Source organism: Mustela lutreola, chromosome 2 (assembly GCF_030435805.1).
Source record: "Mustela lutreola isolate mMusLut2 chromosome 2, mMusLut2.pri, whole genome shotgun sequence".
NCBI lineage: Eukaryota > Metazoa > Chordata > Mammalia > Carnivora > Mustelidae > Mustela > Mustela lutreola.
In genome coordinates this window covers 4,898,436-4,914,366 of record NC_081291.1, presented here as the reverse complement: position 1 = coordinate 4,914,366, position 15,931 = coordinate 4,898,436, and the positions used below count along the sequence as shown (strand labels likewise).

The 15,931-nt window shown below is 39.9% G+C and overlaps 1 protein-coding gene across 3 annotated transcripts in view; it reads right to left on the bottom strand.

Moving 5' to 3' along the window:
- Positions 1-15,931, bottom strand: part of LOC131823399 (adhesion G protein-coupled receptor E3-like) — a 69,524-nt gene that overhangs the window by 52,586 nt on the left and 1,007 nt on the right. For 2 of the 3 annotated variants that reach the window (XM_059159712.1, XM_059159710.1), the window contains exons 2-3: positions 12,228-12,266; positions 5,867-6,004 (exon numbers count right to left, since the gene is read on the bottom strand). In XM_059159712.1, the coding sequence (XP_059015695.1) occupies positions 5,867-6,004; positions 12,228-12,266 (177 nt within the window). The remainder of the gene's footprint in view (positions 1-5,866; positions 6,005-12,227; positions 12,267-15,931) is intronic. The other variant, XM_059159711.1, reaches the window with a different exon arrangement.

Below are 15,931 nucleotides of genomic sequence, written 5' to 3'. Positions count from 1 at the left end.
ATATTGTTAAAATGTCTATGGTACCCAAAATATTATAAATATTCAATGCAATTCCTATCAAAATACCATTGACATTTTTCACAGAGCTGGAACAAAGAATTCTAAAATTTGTGTGGAACCAGAAAGGGCTATGAATAGCCAGAGGAATGTTGAAAAAGAAAACCAAAGCAGGTGGCATCACCATATCTGACTTCAAATTATGTTACAAAGATGTAATCATCAATACAGTATGGTACTGACACAAAAACAGACACAGATTGATGGCACAGAATAAAGACCCCAGAAATGGACCCTCAACTCTATGGTCAACAAATCTTTAGCAAAGCAGGAAAGAATATCCAATGGAAAAAGGACAGTCTCTTCAACAAATGGTGTTGGGAAAAATGGACAGCCACATTCAGAATGAAACTGATCCATTCTCTTACACCATATATCAAAGATAAACTCAAAATGGATGAAAAACCTAAATGTGAGATAAGAATCCATCAAAATCCATCTCCCTCTGCCTGCCTTTCTACCTAATTGTGATTTCTCAAATAAATAAATGATTCTTTAAAAAAAAGAGGGGGTGCCTGGGTGGCTCAGTGGGTTAAGCCTCTGCCTTCTGCTCAGGTCATGATCCCAGGGTCCTGGGATCGAGGCCCATATTGGCCTCTCTGCTCAGCAGGGAGCCTGTTTCCCCATCTCTCTCTGCCTGCCTCTCTACCTATTTGTGAACTCTCTGTCAATAAATAAATAATTTTTTAAAAAAGAAGAATCCATCAAAATCCTGGAGGAGAACATAGGTATCAATGTTTTTGACCTCAACCACAACAACTTCTTGCTAGAGATGTCTCCAAAGGCAAGGGGACCAAAGGAAAAATGAACTTTCAGGACTTCATCAAGATAAAAGGTCCTGCATGGCAAAGAAACAGTCAACAAAACTAAAAGGCAACCTATGGAATGGGAAAAGATATTTGCAAATGACATCAGATCAGATAAAGAATTTGTATCTAAGATCTGTAAGGAACTTAAGAAACTCAACATCCAAAAAAACAAATAGTCCAGTCAAGAAATGGGCAGAAGACATAAACAGCCATTTCTCTGAAGGAGACATACAAATGGTCAACAGACAGATGAAAACATGCTCCATACCCCTTGCCATCAGGGAAATACAAATAAAACCACAATGAGGTACCACCTCATACCAGTCAGAATGGCTAAAATTACAAGTTAAGAAAACAACAAATGTTGGCAATGATGTGGAGAAAAGGGAAACCTCTTACACTGTTAGTGGGAATGCAGGCTGGTACAGCCACTCTGGGAAACAATATGAAGGTTCCTCAAGAAGTTAAAAATAGAGCTACTCTATGACCCATCAATTGCACTTCTGGGTATTTACCCCAAAGTCACAAATGTAGTGGTCTGAAGGGGCACCTGCACCCTATTGTTCATAGTAGCAATGTCCACAATAGCCAACTGTGGAAAGAGCCCAGATGTGCATTGATAGATGAATGGATAAAGAAGATGTAGTGAGATATAGATATATCTATATCTATCTATATCTATCTATCTATCTATCTATCTATCTATCTATCTACTAGAATGTTACAGCTTGAAGGAAAAGCAAGACAGAAAGCAATGACAGTAAATTATATATGACCCAGTTTATAACCAACATTATCTTTGCCCACCCACAGCTTCCTGAGATTACCTCAGGTGCTTTGTCTCCTGATAGCACAGATTGACTTGACCTCCCCCAGATGAGTTTCTCCTGGTGTGGGCATCATAGCATCTCCAGCACCAGGTCTGATCTCATCATACACATGGAGGCTCTGGGATCTCCCACCTGGACTCAGATGAACTGATCTGCTGTGGGATATAGAATCTGGTTTCCCCAGACAGTCAGATCAATCCAGAAGTCAGGAAAAGTCTGGTGAGGCAAAGCTTGACCAAGGAGAGAGACAAGATGAGAAGGAGCTGGCCTCTCTCTCTTTCTCCCTTTATCCTCCTGCCAAGAGTCTGACCTGTCCCAAGAAACAGTTATAAGTGGCCTTTCTGGAAAGTCTTGCATGGCCACACTGCCATCCGCATTGTCTTACAAGGCAGTACCCAGCAAAGGGATGCACCATCTTTAATTTGTTTTTCTTTCTTCCCTGTTTCATGTCCCTTTCCTTCCTCACCCTTGCTGGCCTAAGATTGCACACACAACCCTTTAAAACTTGGATACATGTTGTGCCTCAGGTTGTTTTCTAGGAAAATCTGGACTTAAGTACACAGTTAATACAGGAAACAGGAGAGAAGTTAAAATCCTCAGAAAGGATCTCCAAAAAGTCTCAAGAATTCATTTGTTTGATAATAAAAGAATAGGCTTTCTTCAAGTTATTCTACAATTTAAACTTATACGGAACTATATGTCGATTATACCTGTCTATGACTGGAGGTAAATTATTTTTTTAGTATTAAAACAACAACAAAAATGTAGCCTTTCTCTTCCTAGTTCTCATTTTACATTTTAATTAAGGCAAATGATTTGGCTTTTAATTATTATCAAACACTTCATATTTTAATATTATAACACTATTAATTATTATATAGAAAATACATGAAGATATTATTACTATATTATATTATTATGTATATTACATATATTTTTCATTATTATTATGTCATGGGTAGCAATATATTATAGGAATTGTCTGTTATCATGGAATATTTCAATCTTTGTCTGAGACACAAAAAGAGGTTATAACACTGAATTTGAGTAATACTTATGTAAGTTATGACTTTGTGTATTGATTTGAAAAGATGAGTAGGAATCATACCAAATAAATAATATTGTGTAGCTACAGAGAGTTTTAATCTTAGATATTTTCATATTTTGCTTTTTAAATTTTGCTTATGTATATTGTGTGTTGATACATGTGCTATATCTAACAACTGTCTTTGCTTTTGACAAAGCTCTTCATCTCAACAAATATCTTGTAACAACTAAAAGAAAGAAGAAGCTGTTATGGAAATGGCACAACGAAAGAACAATCACCAAAAACGTTCCTGAGAAATTAAAGCTGTGGTTTCTGAAATTTTAATGACAATGTTCAGTAACAGAATGAATATGCAAAAGGCCAATTAGTCAGGAAAAGAAAGTTGAGGAACTCTTCTAGGATTTAGAGGGAAGAGTAAAGAGGAAGGAGTTATCCAAGAAGGCCAGTACCCACCCAAAAGGAATTTTGTCAAGATGACAAGAAGAAATGCAATCCAATCAACTATTTCCCTACAGTGAAAAGGAACAACTTTTAGATCAACAGAAGCTAGAACATGCTGAGCCTGGTGGTGAGTATTAAGGAGGGCATGGATTGCATGGAGCACTGGGTGTGGTGCATAAACAATGAATCTTAGAACACTGAAAAAAAAAAAAGAATACTGAAAAAGATAACCCCAAGAAGAGATTTTGTAAGGGAGAAGAGAATAAATCTCTATATCAATATTAGATATATGTATCTATGTAAGAAAAATATATAAAAATATACTAAAAACAAAATGAAATGTCCTACCTCCAAGGAAAAAGAGGAAATTTTACAAGCTACCAGAAAGAGGGAAAAAACTGTTATTATAAAGAAAACAAGATTCAAATTGAGAATGTTAGCTATTAAAAATAAGGAAGAAATATCTATGAATTCCCGAGAGAAAATGATTGTAAATCAAGAGTTTTACTTCCATCTCATTCTGGATTCCAAAATGTAAAGAGCTGGATTTTTAAAAAATGTCAGAAAGGATGAATACCTAACTTTTGTAGCAACATGGACGGGACTGGAAGAGATTATGCTGAGTGAAATCAGTCAAGCAGAGAGTCAATTATCATATGGTTTCACTTATTTGCGGAGCATAACAAATAGCATGGAGGACAAGGGGAGTTAGAGAGGAGAAGGGAGTTGGGGTAAATTGGAAGGGGAGGTGAATCATGAGAGACTATGGACTCTGAAAAACAATCTGAGGGGTTTGAAGTGGCGGGGGTGTGGGAGGTTGGGGTACCAGGTGGTGGGTATTATAGAGGGCACGGATTGCATGGAGCACTGGGTGTGGTGAAAAAATAATGAATACTGTTTTTCTGAAAATAAATAAATTGAAAAAATTGAAAAAATTAAAAAACAATATAAAAAATGAAAAAAAATGTCACAACAACTGAGAGTCAGGTCCAAGAAGTCCATTGTCCAAAACAGGAGCCACCAGGTACCTGAATCTATGGCTAGTCTGAACTGAAATGTACTGTAAGCATAAAATGCATTCCAGAAATCAAAGACAATATGAAAAAAATACGTAAGTGGTCTCATTAGTGCTTTTCATATTTATTACAGCTTGAAATGATACTTTTGATATGCTGAGTTAAAGTATATTACTAGAAGATATAGTCCATATATACAATGGAATATGCCTCCATCAGAAAGGATGAATCCTCAACTTTTCTGTCAACATGGATGGGACTGGAGGAGATTATGCTGAGTGAAATAAGTCAAGTAGAGAAAGTCAATTATCATATGGTTTCACTTACTTCTGGAGTAAAGGGACTAGCTTGAGGGACATTAGGGGAAGGAAAGGAAAAGTAAATTGGGGAAAATCAGAGGCAGAGATGAACCATGAGAGACTGTGGACTCTGAGAAACAAACTGAGGGTTTTGGAAGGGAGGGGAGTAGAGGGATGGGTGAACCTGGTTGTGGGTATTAAGGAGGACCAGCATTGCATGGAGCACTGGGTGTGATGCATAAACAATGAATCTTGGAACACTGAAGAAATAAAATAAAATTTGAAAAATGTATATTATTAAAAATAATTTCCTCTTTTTACATTTTAAATGTAGCTACCATAAAATTTAAAATTACTTATGTGACTCCCATAAGTGGTTTCTGTTAGTTTTCTATTAGAAACTATTCCACTAGAAAACATATTGAGATAAACTCAGCAAAACAAATTATTTTCCTTTTCAAATAAATATGACTATATCCTACTATAAGTACTGGGGAATAGGGGGGATAGCAAGTATTCTCATTACTTAGGCCAAGGTTGCAAACTGTGGCCCTGGGCTGGCCCACTGCCTGTTTTTGTAAATAAAATTTTATTGGTACACAGCCACATCCATTCATTTATGTCTGTGGCTACAGTTACATTACAAAGACAGGGCTGAATAGTTGCAGCAGAGACCATATGGCCTGCAAAGCCTGAAATATTTACTAGACAGCCCTGTACAGAAAAAGTTTGCTAACTTCCATCTTAAAAGAGAGGGTGCCTGGGTGGCTCAGTGGGTTAAAGCCTCTGCTTTCGCTCAGATCATGATCCCAGGGTCCTGCTTCCCTTCCTCTCTCTCTCTGCCTGCCTCTCTGCCTACTTGTGATCTCTGTCAAATAAATAAATAAAATCTTAAAAAAAGAGAAAGAGAGACATCCATGTCATGGGGAGTTGGAGTGTGGTTTAAATAAGAAAAATGCCCAGCATGACATTGGATGCATAGGAGGACTTATTTTTTAAACCGGGCATTTCATTAACTTTGGGATTAACTCCTTTAAACAAACACATATTCCTCTGACCTAAGTTCTCTGATCTGCAGAAGGTAGGATGATTATTCCTATTTTACAGGCTATACACTTGAGATGGAGGATTCAAGCAATTGCCCCAAAAGTCGCACAGCTGCTTAGTTAGAGTTGAGATGGAACACAAGTCAATTTCACCTGGACCTCAAATTCTTACTCTCACATGAATGATGCTACAGAGTAAAGGGACATGACCTTCAGGCAGGACACTGAAGCCTTTCCCCTCAGAATCCTATGGCCAGCTTTCCTTCCAAGATTTGCATACTCTTGCAGTAATACCACTCTTTCTACAAGCCCAGAATCACCTCTGCAAACGACGTTCCGGTCTTTGAAATTTCTTTCTCCTGTGTTCGAAGCGTATCCATCTATGCAATAACAGAAGTATTTTTGTTCCTTGGAGACACAGTAAGATTTAGCAGGGCAGGGATGGCTTGCACATGGATCTGTAGAGAGAAAGAGAGAGAGCAGAAGGCAGCACTGTGCATTCTCTATTTGATTCAATATTTAATCAATCTAATCCCCACTTGAAGTCCTGTCTCTTAAAATGTCAACAAATGACTTGACTCACTCGTGAGTTAAAAATAATTATTTCCTCTAGGACTCTTCCCAGATGCACTTTAAAAGTTTCTTGGGTTTTTAAAAAATTTAATCTTATTTTTCCAGTGTTCCAAGATTCATTGTTTATGCACCACAACCAGTGCTTCATGCAATACGTGCCCTCCTTAATGCCCACCACCAGGATTTAGGTAATAAGCTAGTTAAATCAGTGTAATTCTGTTGTTGATATATTAGACGAACAACTTAAAACCATCTCTGTCCTGTCAGTTGTCTTTTGATTTTGTTAACTGTTTCCTTTGCTGTGCAAAAGCTTTTGATCTTGATGAAATCCCAATAGTTCATTTTTGCCCTTGCTTCCCTTCCCTTTGGCAATGTTCCTAGGAAGATGTTGCTGCGGCTGAGGTCGAAGAGGTTGCTGCCTGTGTTCTCCTCAAGGATTTTGATGGATTCCTTTCGCATTCAGAATGGGAGAAGATATTTGCAAACGACATATCAGATAAAGGACTAGTGTCCAAAATCTATAAAGAACTTAACAAACTCAACACCCAAAGAACAAGTAATCCAATCAAGAAATGGGCAGAGGACATGAACAGATATTTCTGCAAAGAAGACATCCAGATGGCCAACAGACACATGAAAAAGTGCTCCATATCACTCAGCATCAGGGAAATACAAATCAAAACCACAATGAGATATCACCTCACACCAGTCAGAATAGCTAAAATCAATAAGTCAGGAAATGACAGATGCTGGCGAGGATGCGGAGAAAGGGGAACCCTCCTACACTGTTGGTGGGAATGCAAGCTGGTGCAGCCACTCTGGAAAACAGCATGGGGGTTCCTCAAAATGTTGAAAATAGAACTGCCCTATGACCCAGCAATTGCCCTACTGGGTATTTACCCTAAAGATACAAACGTAGTGATCCAAAGGGGCACGTGCACCCGAATGTTTATAGCAGCAATGTCCACAATAGCCAAACTGTGGAAAGAACCTAGATGTCCATCAACAGATGAATGGATAAGGAAGATGTGGTATATATACCCAATGGAATACTATGCAGCCATCAAAAGAAATGAAATCTTGCCATTTGCGACAACATGGATGGAACTAGAGTGTATCATGCTTAGCGAAATAAGTCAAGCATAGAAAGACAACTATCATATGATCTCCCTGATATGAGGAAGTGGTGATGCAACATGGGGGCTTAAGTGGGTAGGAGAAGAATCAATGAAACAAGATGGGATTGGGAGGGAGACAAACCATAAGTGACTCTTAATCTCACAAAACAAACTGAGGGTTGCTGGGGGGAGGGGGGTTGGGAGAAGGGGGGTGGGGTTATGGACATTGGGGAGGGTATGTGCTTTGGTGAGTGCTGTGAAGTGTGTAAACCTGGCGATTCACAGACCTGTACCCCTGGGGATAAAAATATATGTTTATAAAAAATAGAAAATAAACATCTCTGTCATGCGCTACTTCCAATATCATACACAAAGAAAGACAGAACAGCATATGTGCCATTTCCCTGCCCCACACGCATAACCAGACCTAATGATGGGGAAATCTCAGACAAATGCAACTGGTGCACATGCTGTAATCTAACTACCTTGCCTCAACAAAAATGTCAACGTCATGAAAGAAGAAGAAAGGCTGAAAGCAATTGTCCTAGACTAGAGGAGATGAAAGAAACATAGTAACTAAATATAATGCCTATGTGATTGAAGAATAAATCCCAAACTTGAAAAAAAATGTATTACTGGAACAACTGAAAAAATTTTGATAATAGGCTTAAATTATAGAATTGTATCAATGACAAATTTACTAAATTGACCCTGTGTTATGTAAGAGTATGCCCATATTCTTAGTAGATAGATGCTAAGGGATTTAGGGGCAAGATATCCGCAATTTATTTTCCAATGGATTAGTGAAAAATAAATACACACAGATATGTACATGAACCATTACATAATCTCAATGTGACACAAAACTAGGTTGAAGATATATCTATATTGTATATAGGTATGTTAACCTGAAAAGTAAAAGAGCCAGTTTTTTCTTGGGAAAAATGGGTTTATTTGGGATGGAAGAGAATTGCGAAGTGGGAAACACAAGGCAGCCCACAGGGCAAAGGCAAATCCCCTGCCCACCAAACAAAGGAGACTTCTGTTTGAGAGAGGAAAGAGGAAGTTGGGCAGGGCTATTCTACGCAAAAAGTCCACTGGACTAAACAGGGAGTTTGAAGTACAGTGGCTTCTCATTGGCTGAGCTGTGACTGTCTCCCATTGGTTGAGCTGTGGCTGTCTTCCATTGGCTGGGCTGTGACTACCTCTCATTGGTTAGTCTGCTGGGGGGAGGTGAAGGAGGAGAGCAGGTTAGAGGAGACTTTCTTCCTCCTACTGGCTGAGTGGACTCGTATTGGCTCACAAGGTCGGTCTCTTCTTGTTGGGTTTGTAATTGACCGCAAGTGGCAGGGCAGGAGAACTCCTGTTGAACCTCCAGACTCCATGTTAGTGAGGTTTCCTTTTAATTAATTTTCACTGATTATATATATATATATACATATTTATATATAATCAGTGAACAAAATATATATATAAAATTATTTTTGCTAATAGATACTTAGTGTTTAGAGAGGTAGCTAGGAAACCAGAAGGAAATGTAGCTGTATGTTAGCAGTTGATGAATCCAGGTGAAAAGTATAGGGTGATCATTTTTACTATCATTACAATAGTTCTATAGATTTAAATGTCCAAAATAAAAAGGCAACTAAAGAAAACTGTTGTGCCATGTTTAATTAGGAGACATTATTCTGTCCAAATTCCACATTCTCCTGTTTTGGCCCCTACCAATAAGTATTTGCAGCTCAAACTAAGGTGATGACATTAATACATTGAAATTGTTTGTCCCTTCCCATTAACCTTTGCACTATGGGGGAATGAAGTGCCCTTATGGCTGTACCATTGACATAGCTGGGACCTCAGTTGATTTCTGAAATATCTCCAAGCCTCCTTGTCCTCATCTTTAAAGTGAGAATGGAACAATATAGCCAAAGATTAGGCTAAGTACCTGCCCCATAACTAATGGGACAGTTGCATCGATTTTGTTAATTGGTCTGTGATTATTTGAGAGCATGCCCATGGTCTTAGAATATGCATACTGAAGTATTAAGGAGTGCAGGATTATGGTGTATGTAGCTTCTTCTCAAGTAGTTTAGAAAAAAAATTATATGTTTGTCTATACATCTATCTATACATATATACAGTGCATATATGAAATTATTATACCATCTATCATACACGGAGTATACAAATGTATGTAGGTCCTCTGTTTATGTATTCTTTCAAAACATGTCTCCAGGGCGCCTGGGTGGCTCGGTGGGTTAAGCCACTGCCTTCGGCTCAGGTCATGATCTCAGAGTCCTGGGATCGAGTCCCACATCGGGCTCTCTGCTCGGCAGAGCCTGCTTCCTCCTCTCTCTCTCTCTCTCTGCCTGCCTCTCTGCCTACTTGTGATCTTTCTCTGTCAAATAAATAAATTCTTTAAAAACAAAACAAAACAAAAAAACCCCTTGTCTCCAAATACCAGGGAAAGGAACTTTTGAGACTTCATCATGATAAAAACTTCTATACAGCAAAGGAACAGTCAACAAAACTAAGAGGCAACCCACAGAATGGGAGAAGATATTTGAAAATGACATTACAGATAAAGTGCTGGTATCCAAGATCTAGAAAGAACTCAAACTCAACACCCCAAAAGACCCAGAGAATCCAGTCAAAAACTGGGCAGAAGACATGAACAGACATTTCTCCAAAGAAGACATACAAATGGCTAATGGACACATGAAAAAATGTTCAACATCACTAGACATCATGGAAATACAAATCAAAACCACAATGAGATACCACCACACACCAGTCAAAATGGCAAAAATTAACAAAACAAACCTTGCCATTTGTGACAACATGGATGGAACTAGAGGGTATTATGCTTAGCGAAATAAGTCTATCAGAGAAAGACAATTATCATATGATCTCCCTGATATGAGGAAGTTGAGAGGCAATGTGGGGTTCTTAGGGTGTAGGAAAGGAATAAATGAAACAAGATGGGATCGGGAGGGATACAAACCATAAGAGATTCTTTATGTCACAAAACAAACTGAGGGTGGCGGGGGGCAGGTAGGGAGAGGGTGGTGGGGTTATGGACATTGGGGAGGATGCATGATATGGTGAGTGCTGTGAAATGTGTAAACCTGGCGATTCACAAACCTGTACCCCTGGGGCTAATAATATATTATATGTTCATAAAAAATAAAATATTAAAAAACTTTAACAAAGCAGGAAACAACAATTGCTGGAGAAGTTGTGGAAAAAGGGAAAACATCTTACACTGTTAGTGGGAATGCAAGTTGGTGCAGCCACTCTGGAAAACAGCAGGGATGTTCCTCAAGAAGTTAAAAATAGAGCTATCCTGTAACCCAGCTATTGCACTACTAGGTATTTACTCCGAAGATACAGATGTAGTGAAAAGAAGGAAGCCCAATGTTTACAGAAGCAATGTCCACAACAGCCAAACTGTGGAAGGAGCTGAGGTGTCCTTCAACAGATGAATGGGTAAAGAAGATGTGGTTCATATATACAAAGAAATATTACTCAGCCATCAGAAAGGATGAATACCTATCATTTGCATCAACATGGATGAAACTGGAGGGGATTATGCTAAATGAAATAAGCCAAGCAGAGAAAGACAATTATCATATGGTTTCACTCATATGTGGAATATGAATGATAGCGCAGAAGACCATAGGGGAAGGAGGGAAAACTGGGAGGAAATCAGAGAGGGAGACAAACCATGAGAGACTCTGGACTCAGAAACAAACTGAGGGTTACAGAAGGGGAGGGATGGGGTAACCAGGTGATGGGTATATGGAGGGCATGTGTTGTGATGCGCACTGGGTGTTACATGCAACTAATGAATCATTAAATGCTACATCAAAAACTAATGATATGCTGGCAAACTGAACATAAAAAAAATTTTTAATAGCCTTTGAAGCATGAAAACTACAAGTCCCTAGACTTCCAAGTATGCTTCTATGACTGAAATGATAACAGAAAAATAGCTTAAGCTTTAAAATTATATTGTAGGAAATTACAGATACACAAGGATCAGTTTCCTCTGAGCTTTGATAGTTACAATTTAAATAGAGTACTGACATGCTGTAATTACAATATTAAAGTGCTAAGATTATCAAATGATCAAAAGGGGTATTCTGGACTCCTAAGAGATTGTGTAAATGTTATTAAAATGTTTACTGTATTTCAATTACATCATAGGAAGATCATTATTATGTGTATGTTTCTGTTCATATCTAACTGGCAATCTTTTGACACAGATAAAATTATGGCTGTTGTATCTATTTAATAATATTGATTTTTTTAAAAAAGATTTTATTTATTTGACTGAGAGAGATCACAAGTAGGCAGAGACGCAGGCAGAGAGAGAGAGGGAAGCAGGCTCCCTGCCGAGCAGAGAGCCCGATGCGGGACTCGATCCCAGGACCCTGAAATCATGACCCGAGTCGAAGGCAGCGGCTCAACCCACTGAGCCACCCAGGCGCCCCAATAATATTGATTTTTAAAAATTAAAAAAAAAAAAAGAAAATGTCAGGCAAAATGGAAAACTGTCTTCTCATTTCATCCTTGTATGAATCTGGGCATAGTCTTTCATATGAACACAGTATAGAAATTGTGGAATAATATCAATGGAACTGCACAAAAGTGTCAGTATTGGCCACTCCGGACCTACAAAATCGCAATCAATGTGGCCCATCCTAATTAACCAAGAGTCGCAGAGCTTTTAGAAATGACGGTTGATTTTGCATTTGTTGTTGAGGCCATGGGGAAAGACCACATCCTGAAGGACTGTGCCCTGATGCACTGGGCATTCCCATCCAAATATACCGATTTAAGGAGGGCACGTATTGCATGGAGCACTGGGTATTAAGCAATGAATCTTGGAACACTGCATCAAAAACTAATGATGTACTGTATGTGATTAAGATAACAATAAAAAGTAATAAAAAGAGCTTGTTTTTGGTTTCAAGTGCCAACATACCATTGTATGTCCTCACAACAAGGACCAAGCAGGAAAGGCCTAAGAAAAATAAAAGGAAGGAATTAACATTTCAGGAATCTTCCTTAAATCCTTCTGAATACTCCTGGCCACCCACCTGTTTCTTCCAGGGCTAGTACTTGATTTACAACACAGAACTTATTGTCTTGACTATAACGAAGGGCAGCATGTTAAATAGAGGTAAATTTATCATCATCACCTACCATATACCATATACCCCACTCATACCAGGCAGAATGTTTTATTCATTTAAATAGATTCAGTTCCCTCTTTCCTAACAATATGTGGATACATTTCATTAAGGGTTTTAATCAATTTTACAACGCTGACAAATGCTCGCAAACTTAAGAAAATGGTCTCTTGTTCGGAAGCTGCTCAACAGTTATATCAGGTTTAAGCTGCTGTGGCTGGAGGCCAATTTAAAAAGACCAACACAGGGACTCATGGGTGGCTCAGGTCATGATCTCAGGGTCTTGGGATCGAGCCCCGCATCGGACTCTCTGCTCGGCAGGGAGCCTGCTTTCCCCTCTCTCTCTCTGCCTGCCTCTCTGCCTACTTGTGATCTCTGTCTGTCAAATAAATGAATAAATAATTTTTAAAAAATAAAAAGACCAACACAAAATAAATGTTTACTACTCATAAATACTGGAGAGAAAAGGTGTGGGGAAATATAGACCAGGATGTGAAGAGTGGTCATTTCTAGGTAGTTTTCAATTTTGCTCCTGGGCATTTTCTAACTTTTCCTAGAGTAAATATGGGTTACTTACATAGCGACTTATATTCTCCTTTCAGGGAATATAAAATGATATTGGAGAATAGAAGCTGTGAGAGTATTCACCTTTTGAGAAAAACATCATATGCATCACCACCATCACCACCAGCTCCATCAATACAGAAATCCTGCCTTTTTGGTGATACTCATGAATTTTAGCCAGGGTGACTGCCTGATTATTTTGAAAGCGAAGTTCTGCTTTTTTTTTTCTTTTCAAGATACTTTTTATTTATTTGACAGAGAGAGAGAGGAGAGAGGTCACAAATAGGCAGAGAGGCAGGCAGAGAGAGGGGAAACAGGCTCCTTGCTGAGCAGAGAGCCCAATGTGGGGCTCAATCCCAGGACCCTGGAATCATGATCTGAGCCAAATTAGAGGCTTTAACCCACTGAGCCACCCAGGTGCCCTGAAGTTCTGCTTTTTAAGCAAAGAGCTTGATTGCCCTAGCAGTGAAAACTCCACCTTATCTTTCTTGTATGAGTCATTCTGGTTGTTCTGATGAAACTGTTAGACTCAGAGAGTGTTCCTATTTCCCAGGTCTGCCAACCCAAGTGCCGAGGAAGTTCATCAAAAAGACATGACCGCCAACTGACCTATGAGCTGGACACTCAGAGGCTCCTGGCCCCCCTCCCCATCCTTGGAAAGTGGGTTCTCCTTACCTTTCCTGTTTTCAGAGGCTGCTCTAAGGACATCTCCTTGGATAGTGATGTGGTGTATGCATGACTGACCCTGTTAAGGCCCCTCTCTCTATATGTAGACTTACAAGATTTGGTGGATGGATGTGGGGGTCCATTTGTCTTGCTGTTGCAAGACAAACCCCCTATGTAAGTTCCCTTTGCTTATTGAAACTGCCACCTCCCAACATGGACTGGCCAATCTCCTCCTTCAGTCTCTCTACCCTGAAGTAATGGGGCCGGTTTCAGAAGATGCCCAAGAACCTCCCAAAAGGGTTGTGAACCAATATTAACTCCACAGTCAGTATAAGGGGAACAGTCCCTTCCCTACAACCCAGCAGGTGGGGGCCAGCTCAGTGTTCCTGAGAGGCAGCTGGACCCAGGTATCAGTGATAGGTGTGGTTCTCTCATAGCCAAAGTGCTTTACTCCAATGGAACTGAGCAGACTTACCACTCCCTGGCACTTTCCTCCCTGCTCACGTTACCCTGAAACTCTGGCTTAGATTTCACCAGGGGAAGAGGAAAGAGGAGAAAAAAATAAGAGAGCATAGGGGGGAAGGTGGAACATGTGGACCCCTCAGTGAGGGTGATGCTCTGTGGAGTCTGAAGAATCAACTTGTCCTCTTCTGAATCTTTGACTGTGTGGGTTCCCAAATTCAACCTCTCTGTTGAAGCCTGTCTCACACCATCCAATTCAATCATGGTTCTGAAGCTGACCTCATGAAAACAGACAGTAGGATGGTGGTTACCAGGGGCTGGGGGCACAGGGGCGGATCTGGGGGGATGTTTAAGGGCACTAACTTGGAACTAGTAGAGAGGTAAGTCCTGGAGATTGAATGCACAGCATAGTGAGGATAGACAACAGAACCATAGGATAAACCTCAAAGTGGCTGACAGACTAGATCTCATTGGTTCCCATGAGAAACAAGAAATGGTACTTATATGATGCCACGAGATGTTAGCAAAAGCTAAGGTGGAGATCGTACTGCCATATGTAAATGTACTGAATGAACATGGGGTATGCCTCAACCTTACACGATGTTATGTGCCAATTATGTCCTAATAAGGTTTTGTTTTATTTTTTTTAAGATTTTATTTATTTATTTGAGAAAGACAGAGAGAGAGAGAGAGAGAGACAGAGAGAGAGGGAATACAAGCAGGGAGAGTGGGGCTTGATTCCCTGCCTGAGCAGGGAGCCCAATGTGGGGCTTGATTCCCAGGACCCTGGGATCATGACCCAAGCTAAAGGAAGATGCCTAATGACTGAGCCATCCAGGTGCTCTATCCTTAAAGATTATTTATTTATTTATTTACTTGACAGACAGAGATCACAAGTAGGCAGAGAGGTAGGCAGAGAGAGAGAGAGAGAGAGAGAGAGAGAGAGGATGAAGCAGGCTCCCCGCTGAGCAGAGAGCCCGATTCAAGGCTTAATCCCAGGATCCTGGGATCATGACCTGAGCCGAAGGCAGAGGCTTTAACCCACTGAGCCACCCAGGCACCCCCAGCTTCCCTATCCTAATAAGGTTTTTTAAAATTAAATTTAAAAATAGTGTAGTAGTGGCATTTATGCTGAAAGCTACAGCAGAGTGGGTGAACAGGGAAGCAATATCACCAACAGTGATATCCAGTGTTGAGTAAATGTTAACCTCTGATAGGCACCTTCCAGGTACAACCATCTCATGGATCCCCTCCTGACACTCTCAAGAAGCAGAACCTCTTCAGAGCCCCATTTTACAGCACAGGAATCTGAGGGTCATAGTGACTCAGGAACTTGCCCAAGATAACACAACGGGGAAACAACAAAGCCCGACCCTTCACTAGACTACACGACCACTCGCTGTTTTCATTAAGCACTTTTCACAACCTTGGTTTGTGAAATCTCCCCCTTTTTATTAACACTATAGTTACTGCACCAACAGTCCCAGGGACCAGAAAGTGTCCTGTTTTGTGCCACAGAGAGAGGAGAGAACATGTGTGGTAAGATTCCCTCACTGCCCAATTGGAACAGATTCTGTCAATAGGACACAGAGAAGTCAATTCTCTTTAGACTCTACTACGTGACTCAGGATTCCCTGAAGAGCCTCATGGGCTGGCCCCAAACTCTCCCCAAGTTCCATAATCCTCTGTCAACTTCAGATGTTCATATGTACATACTGACAAGTCCAGAGAAGGGAGATACTGCATCCTGGAACTTAAGAAAAAAAATCAACATCAATGGTCAAAAATTTCATGGAGATTTTGA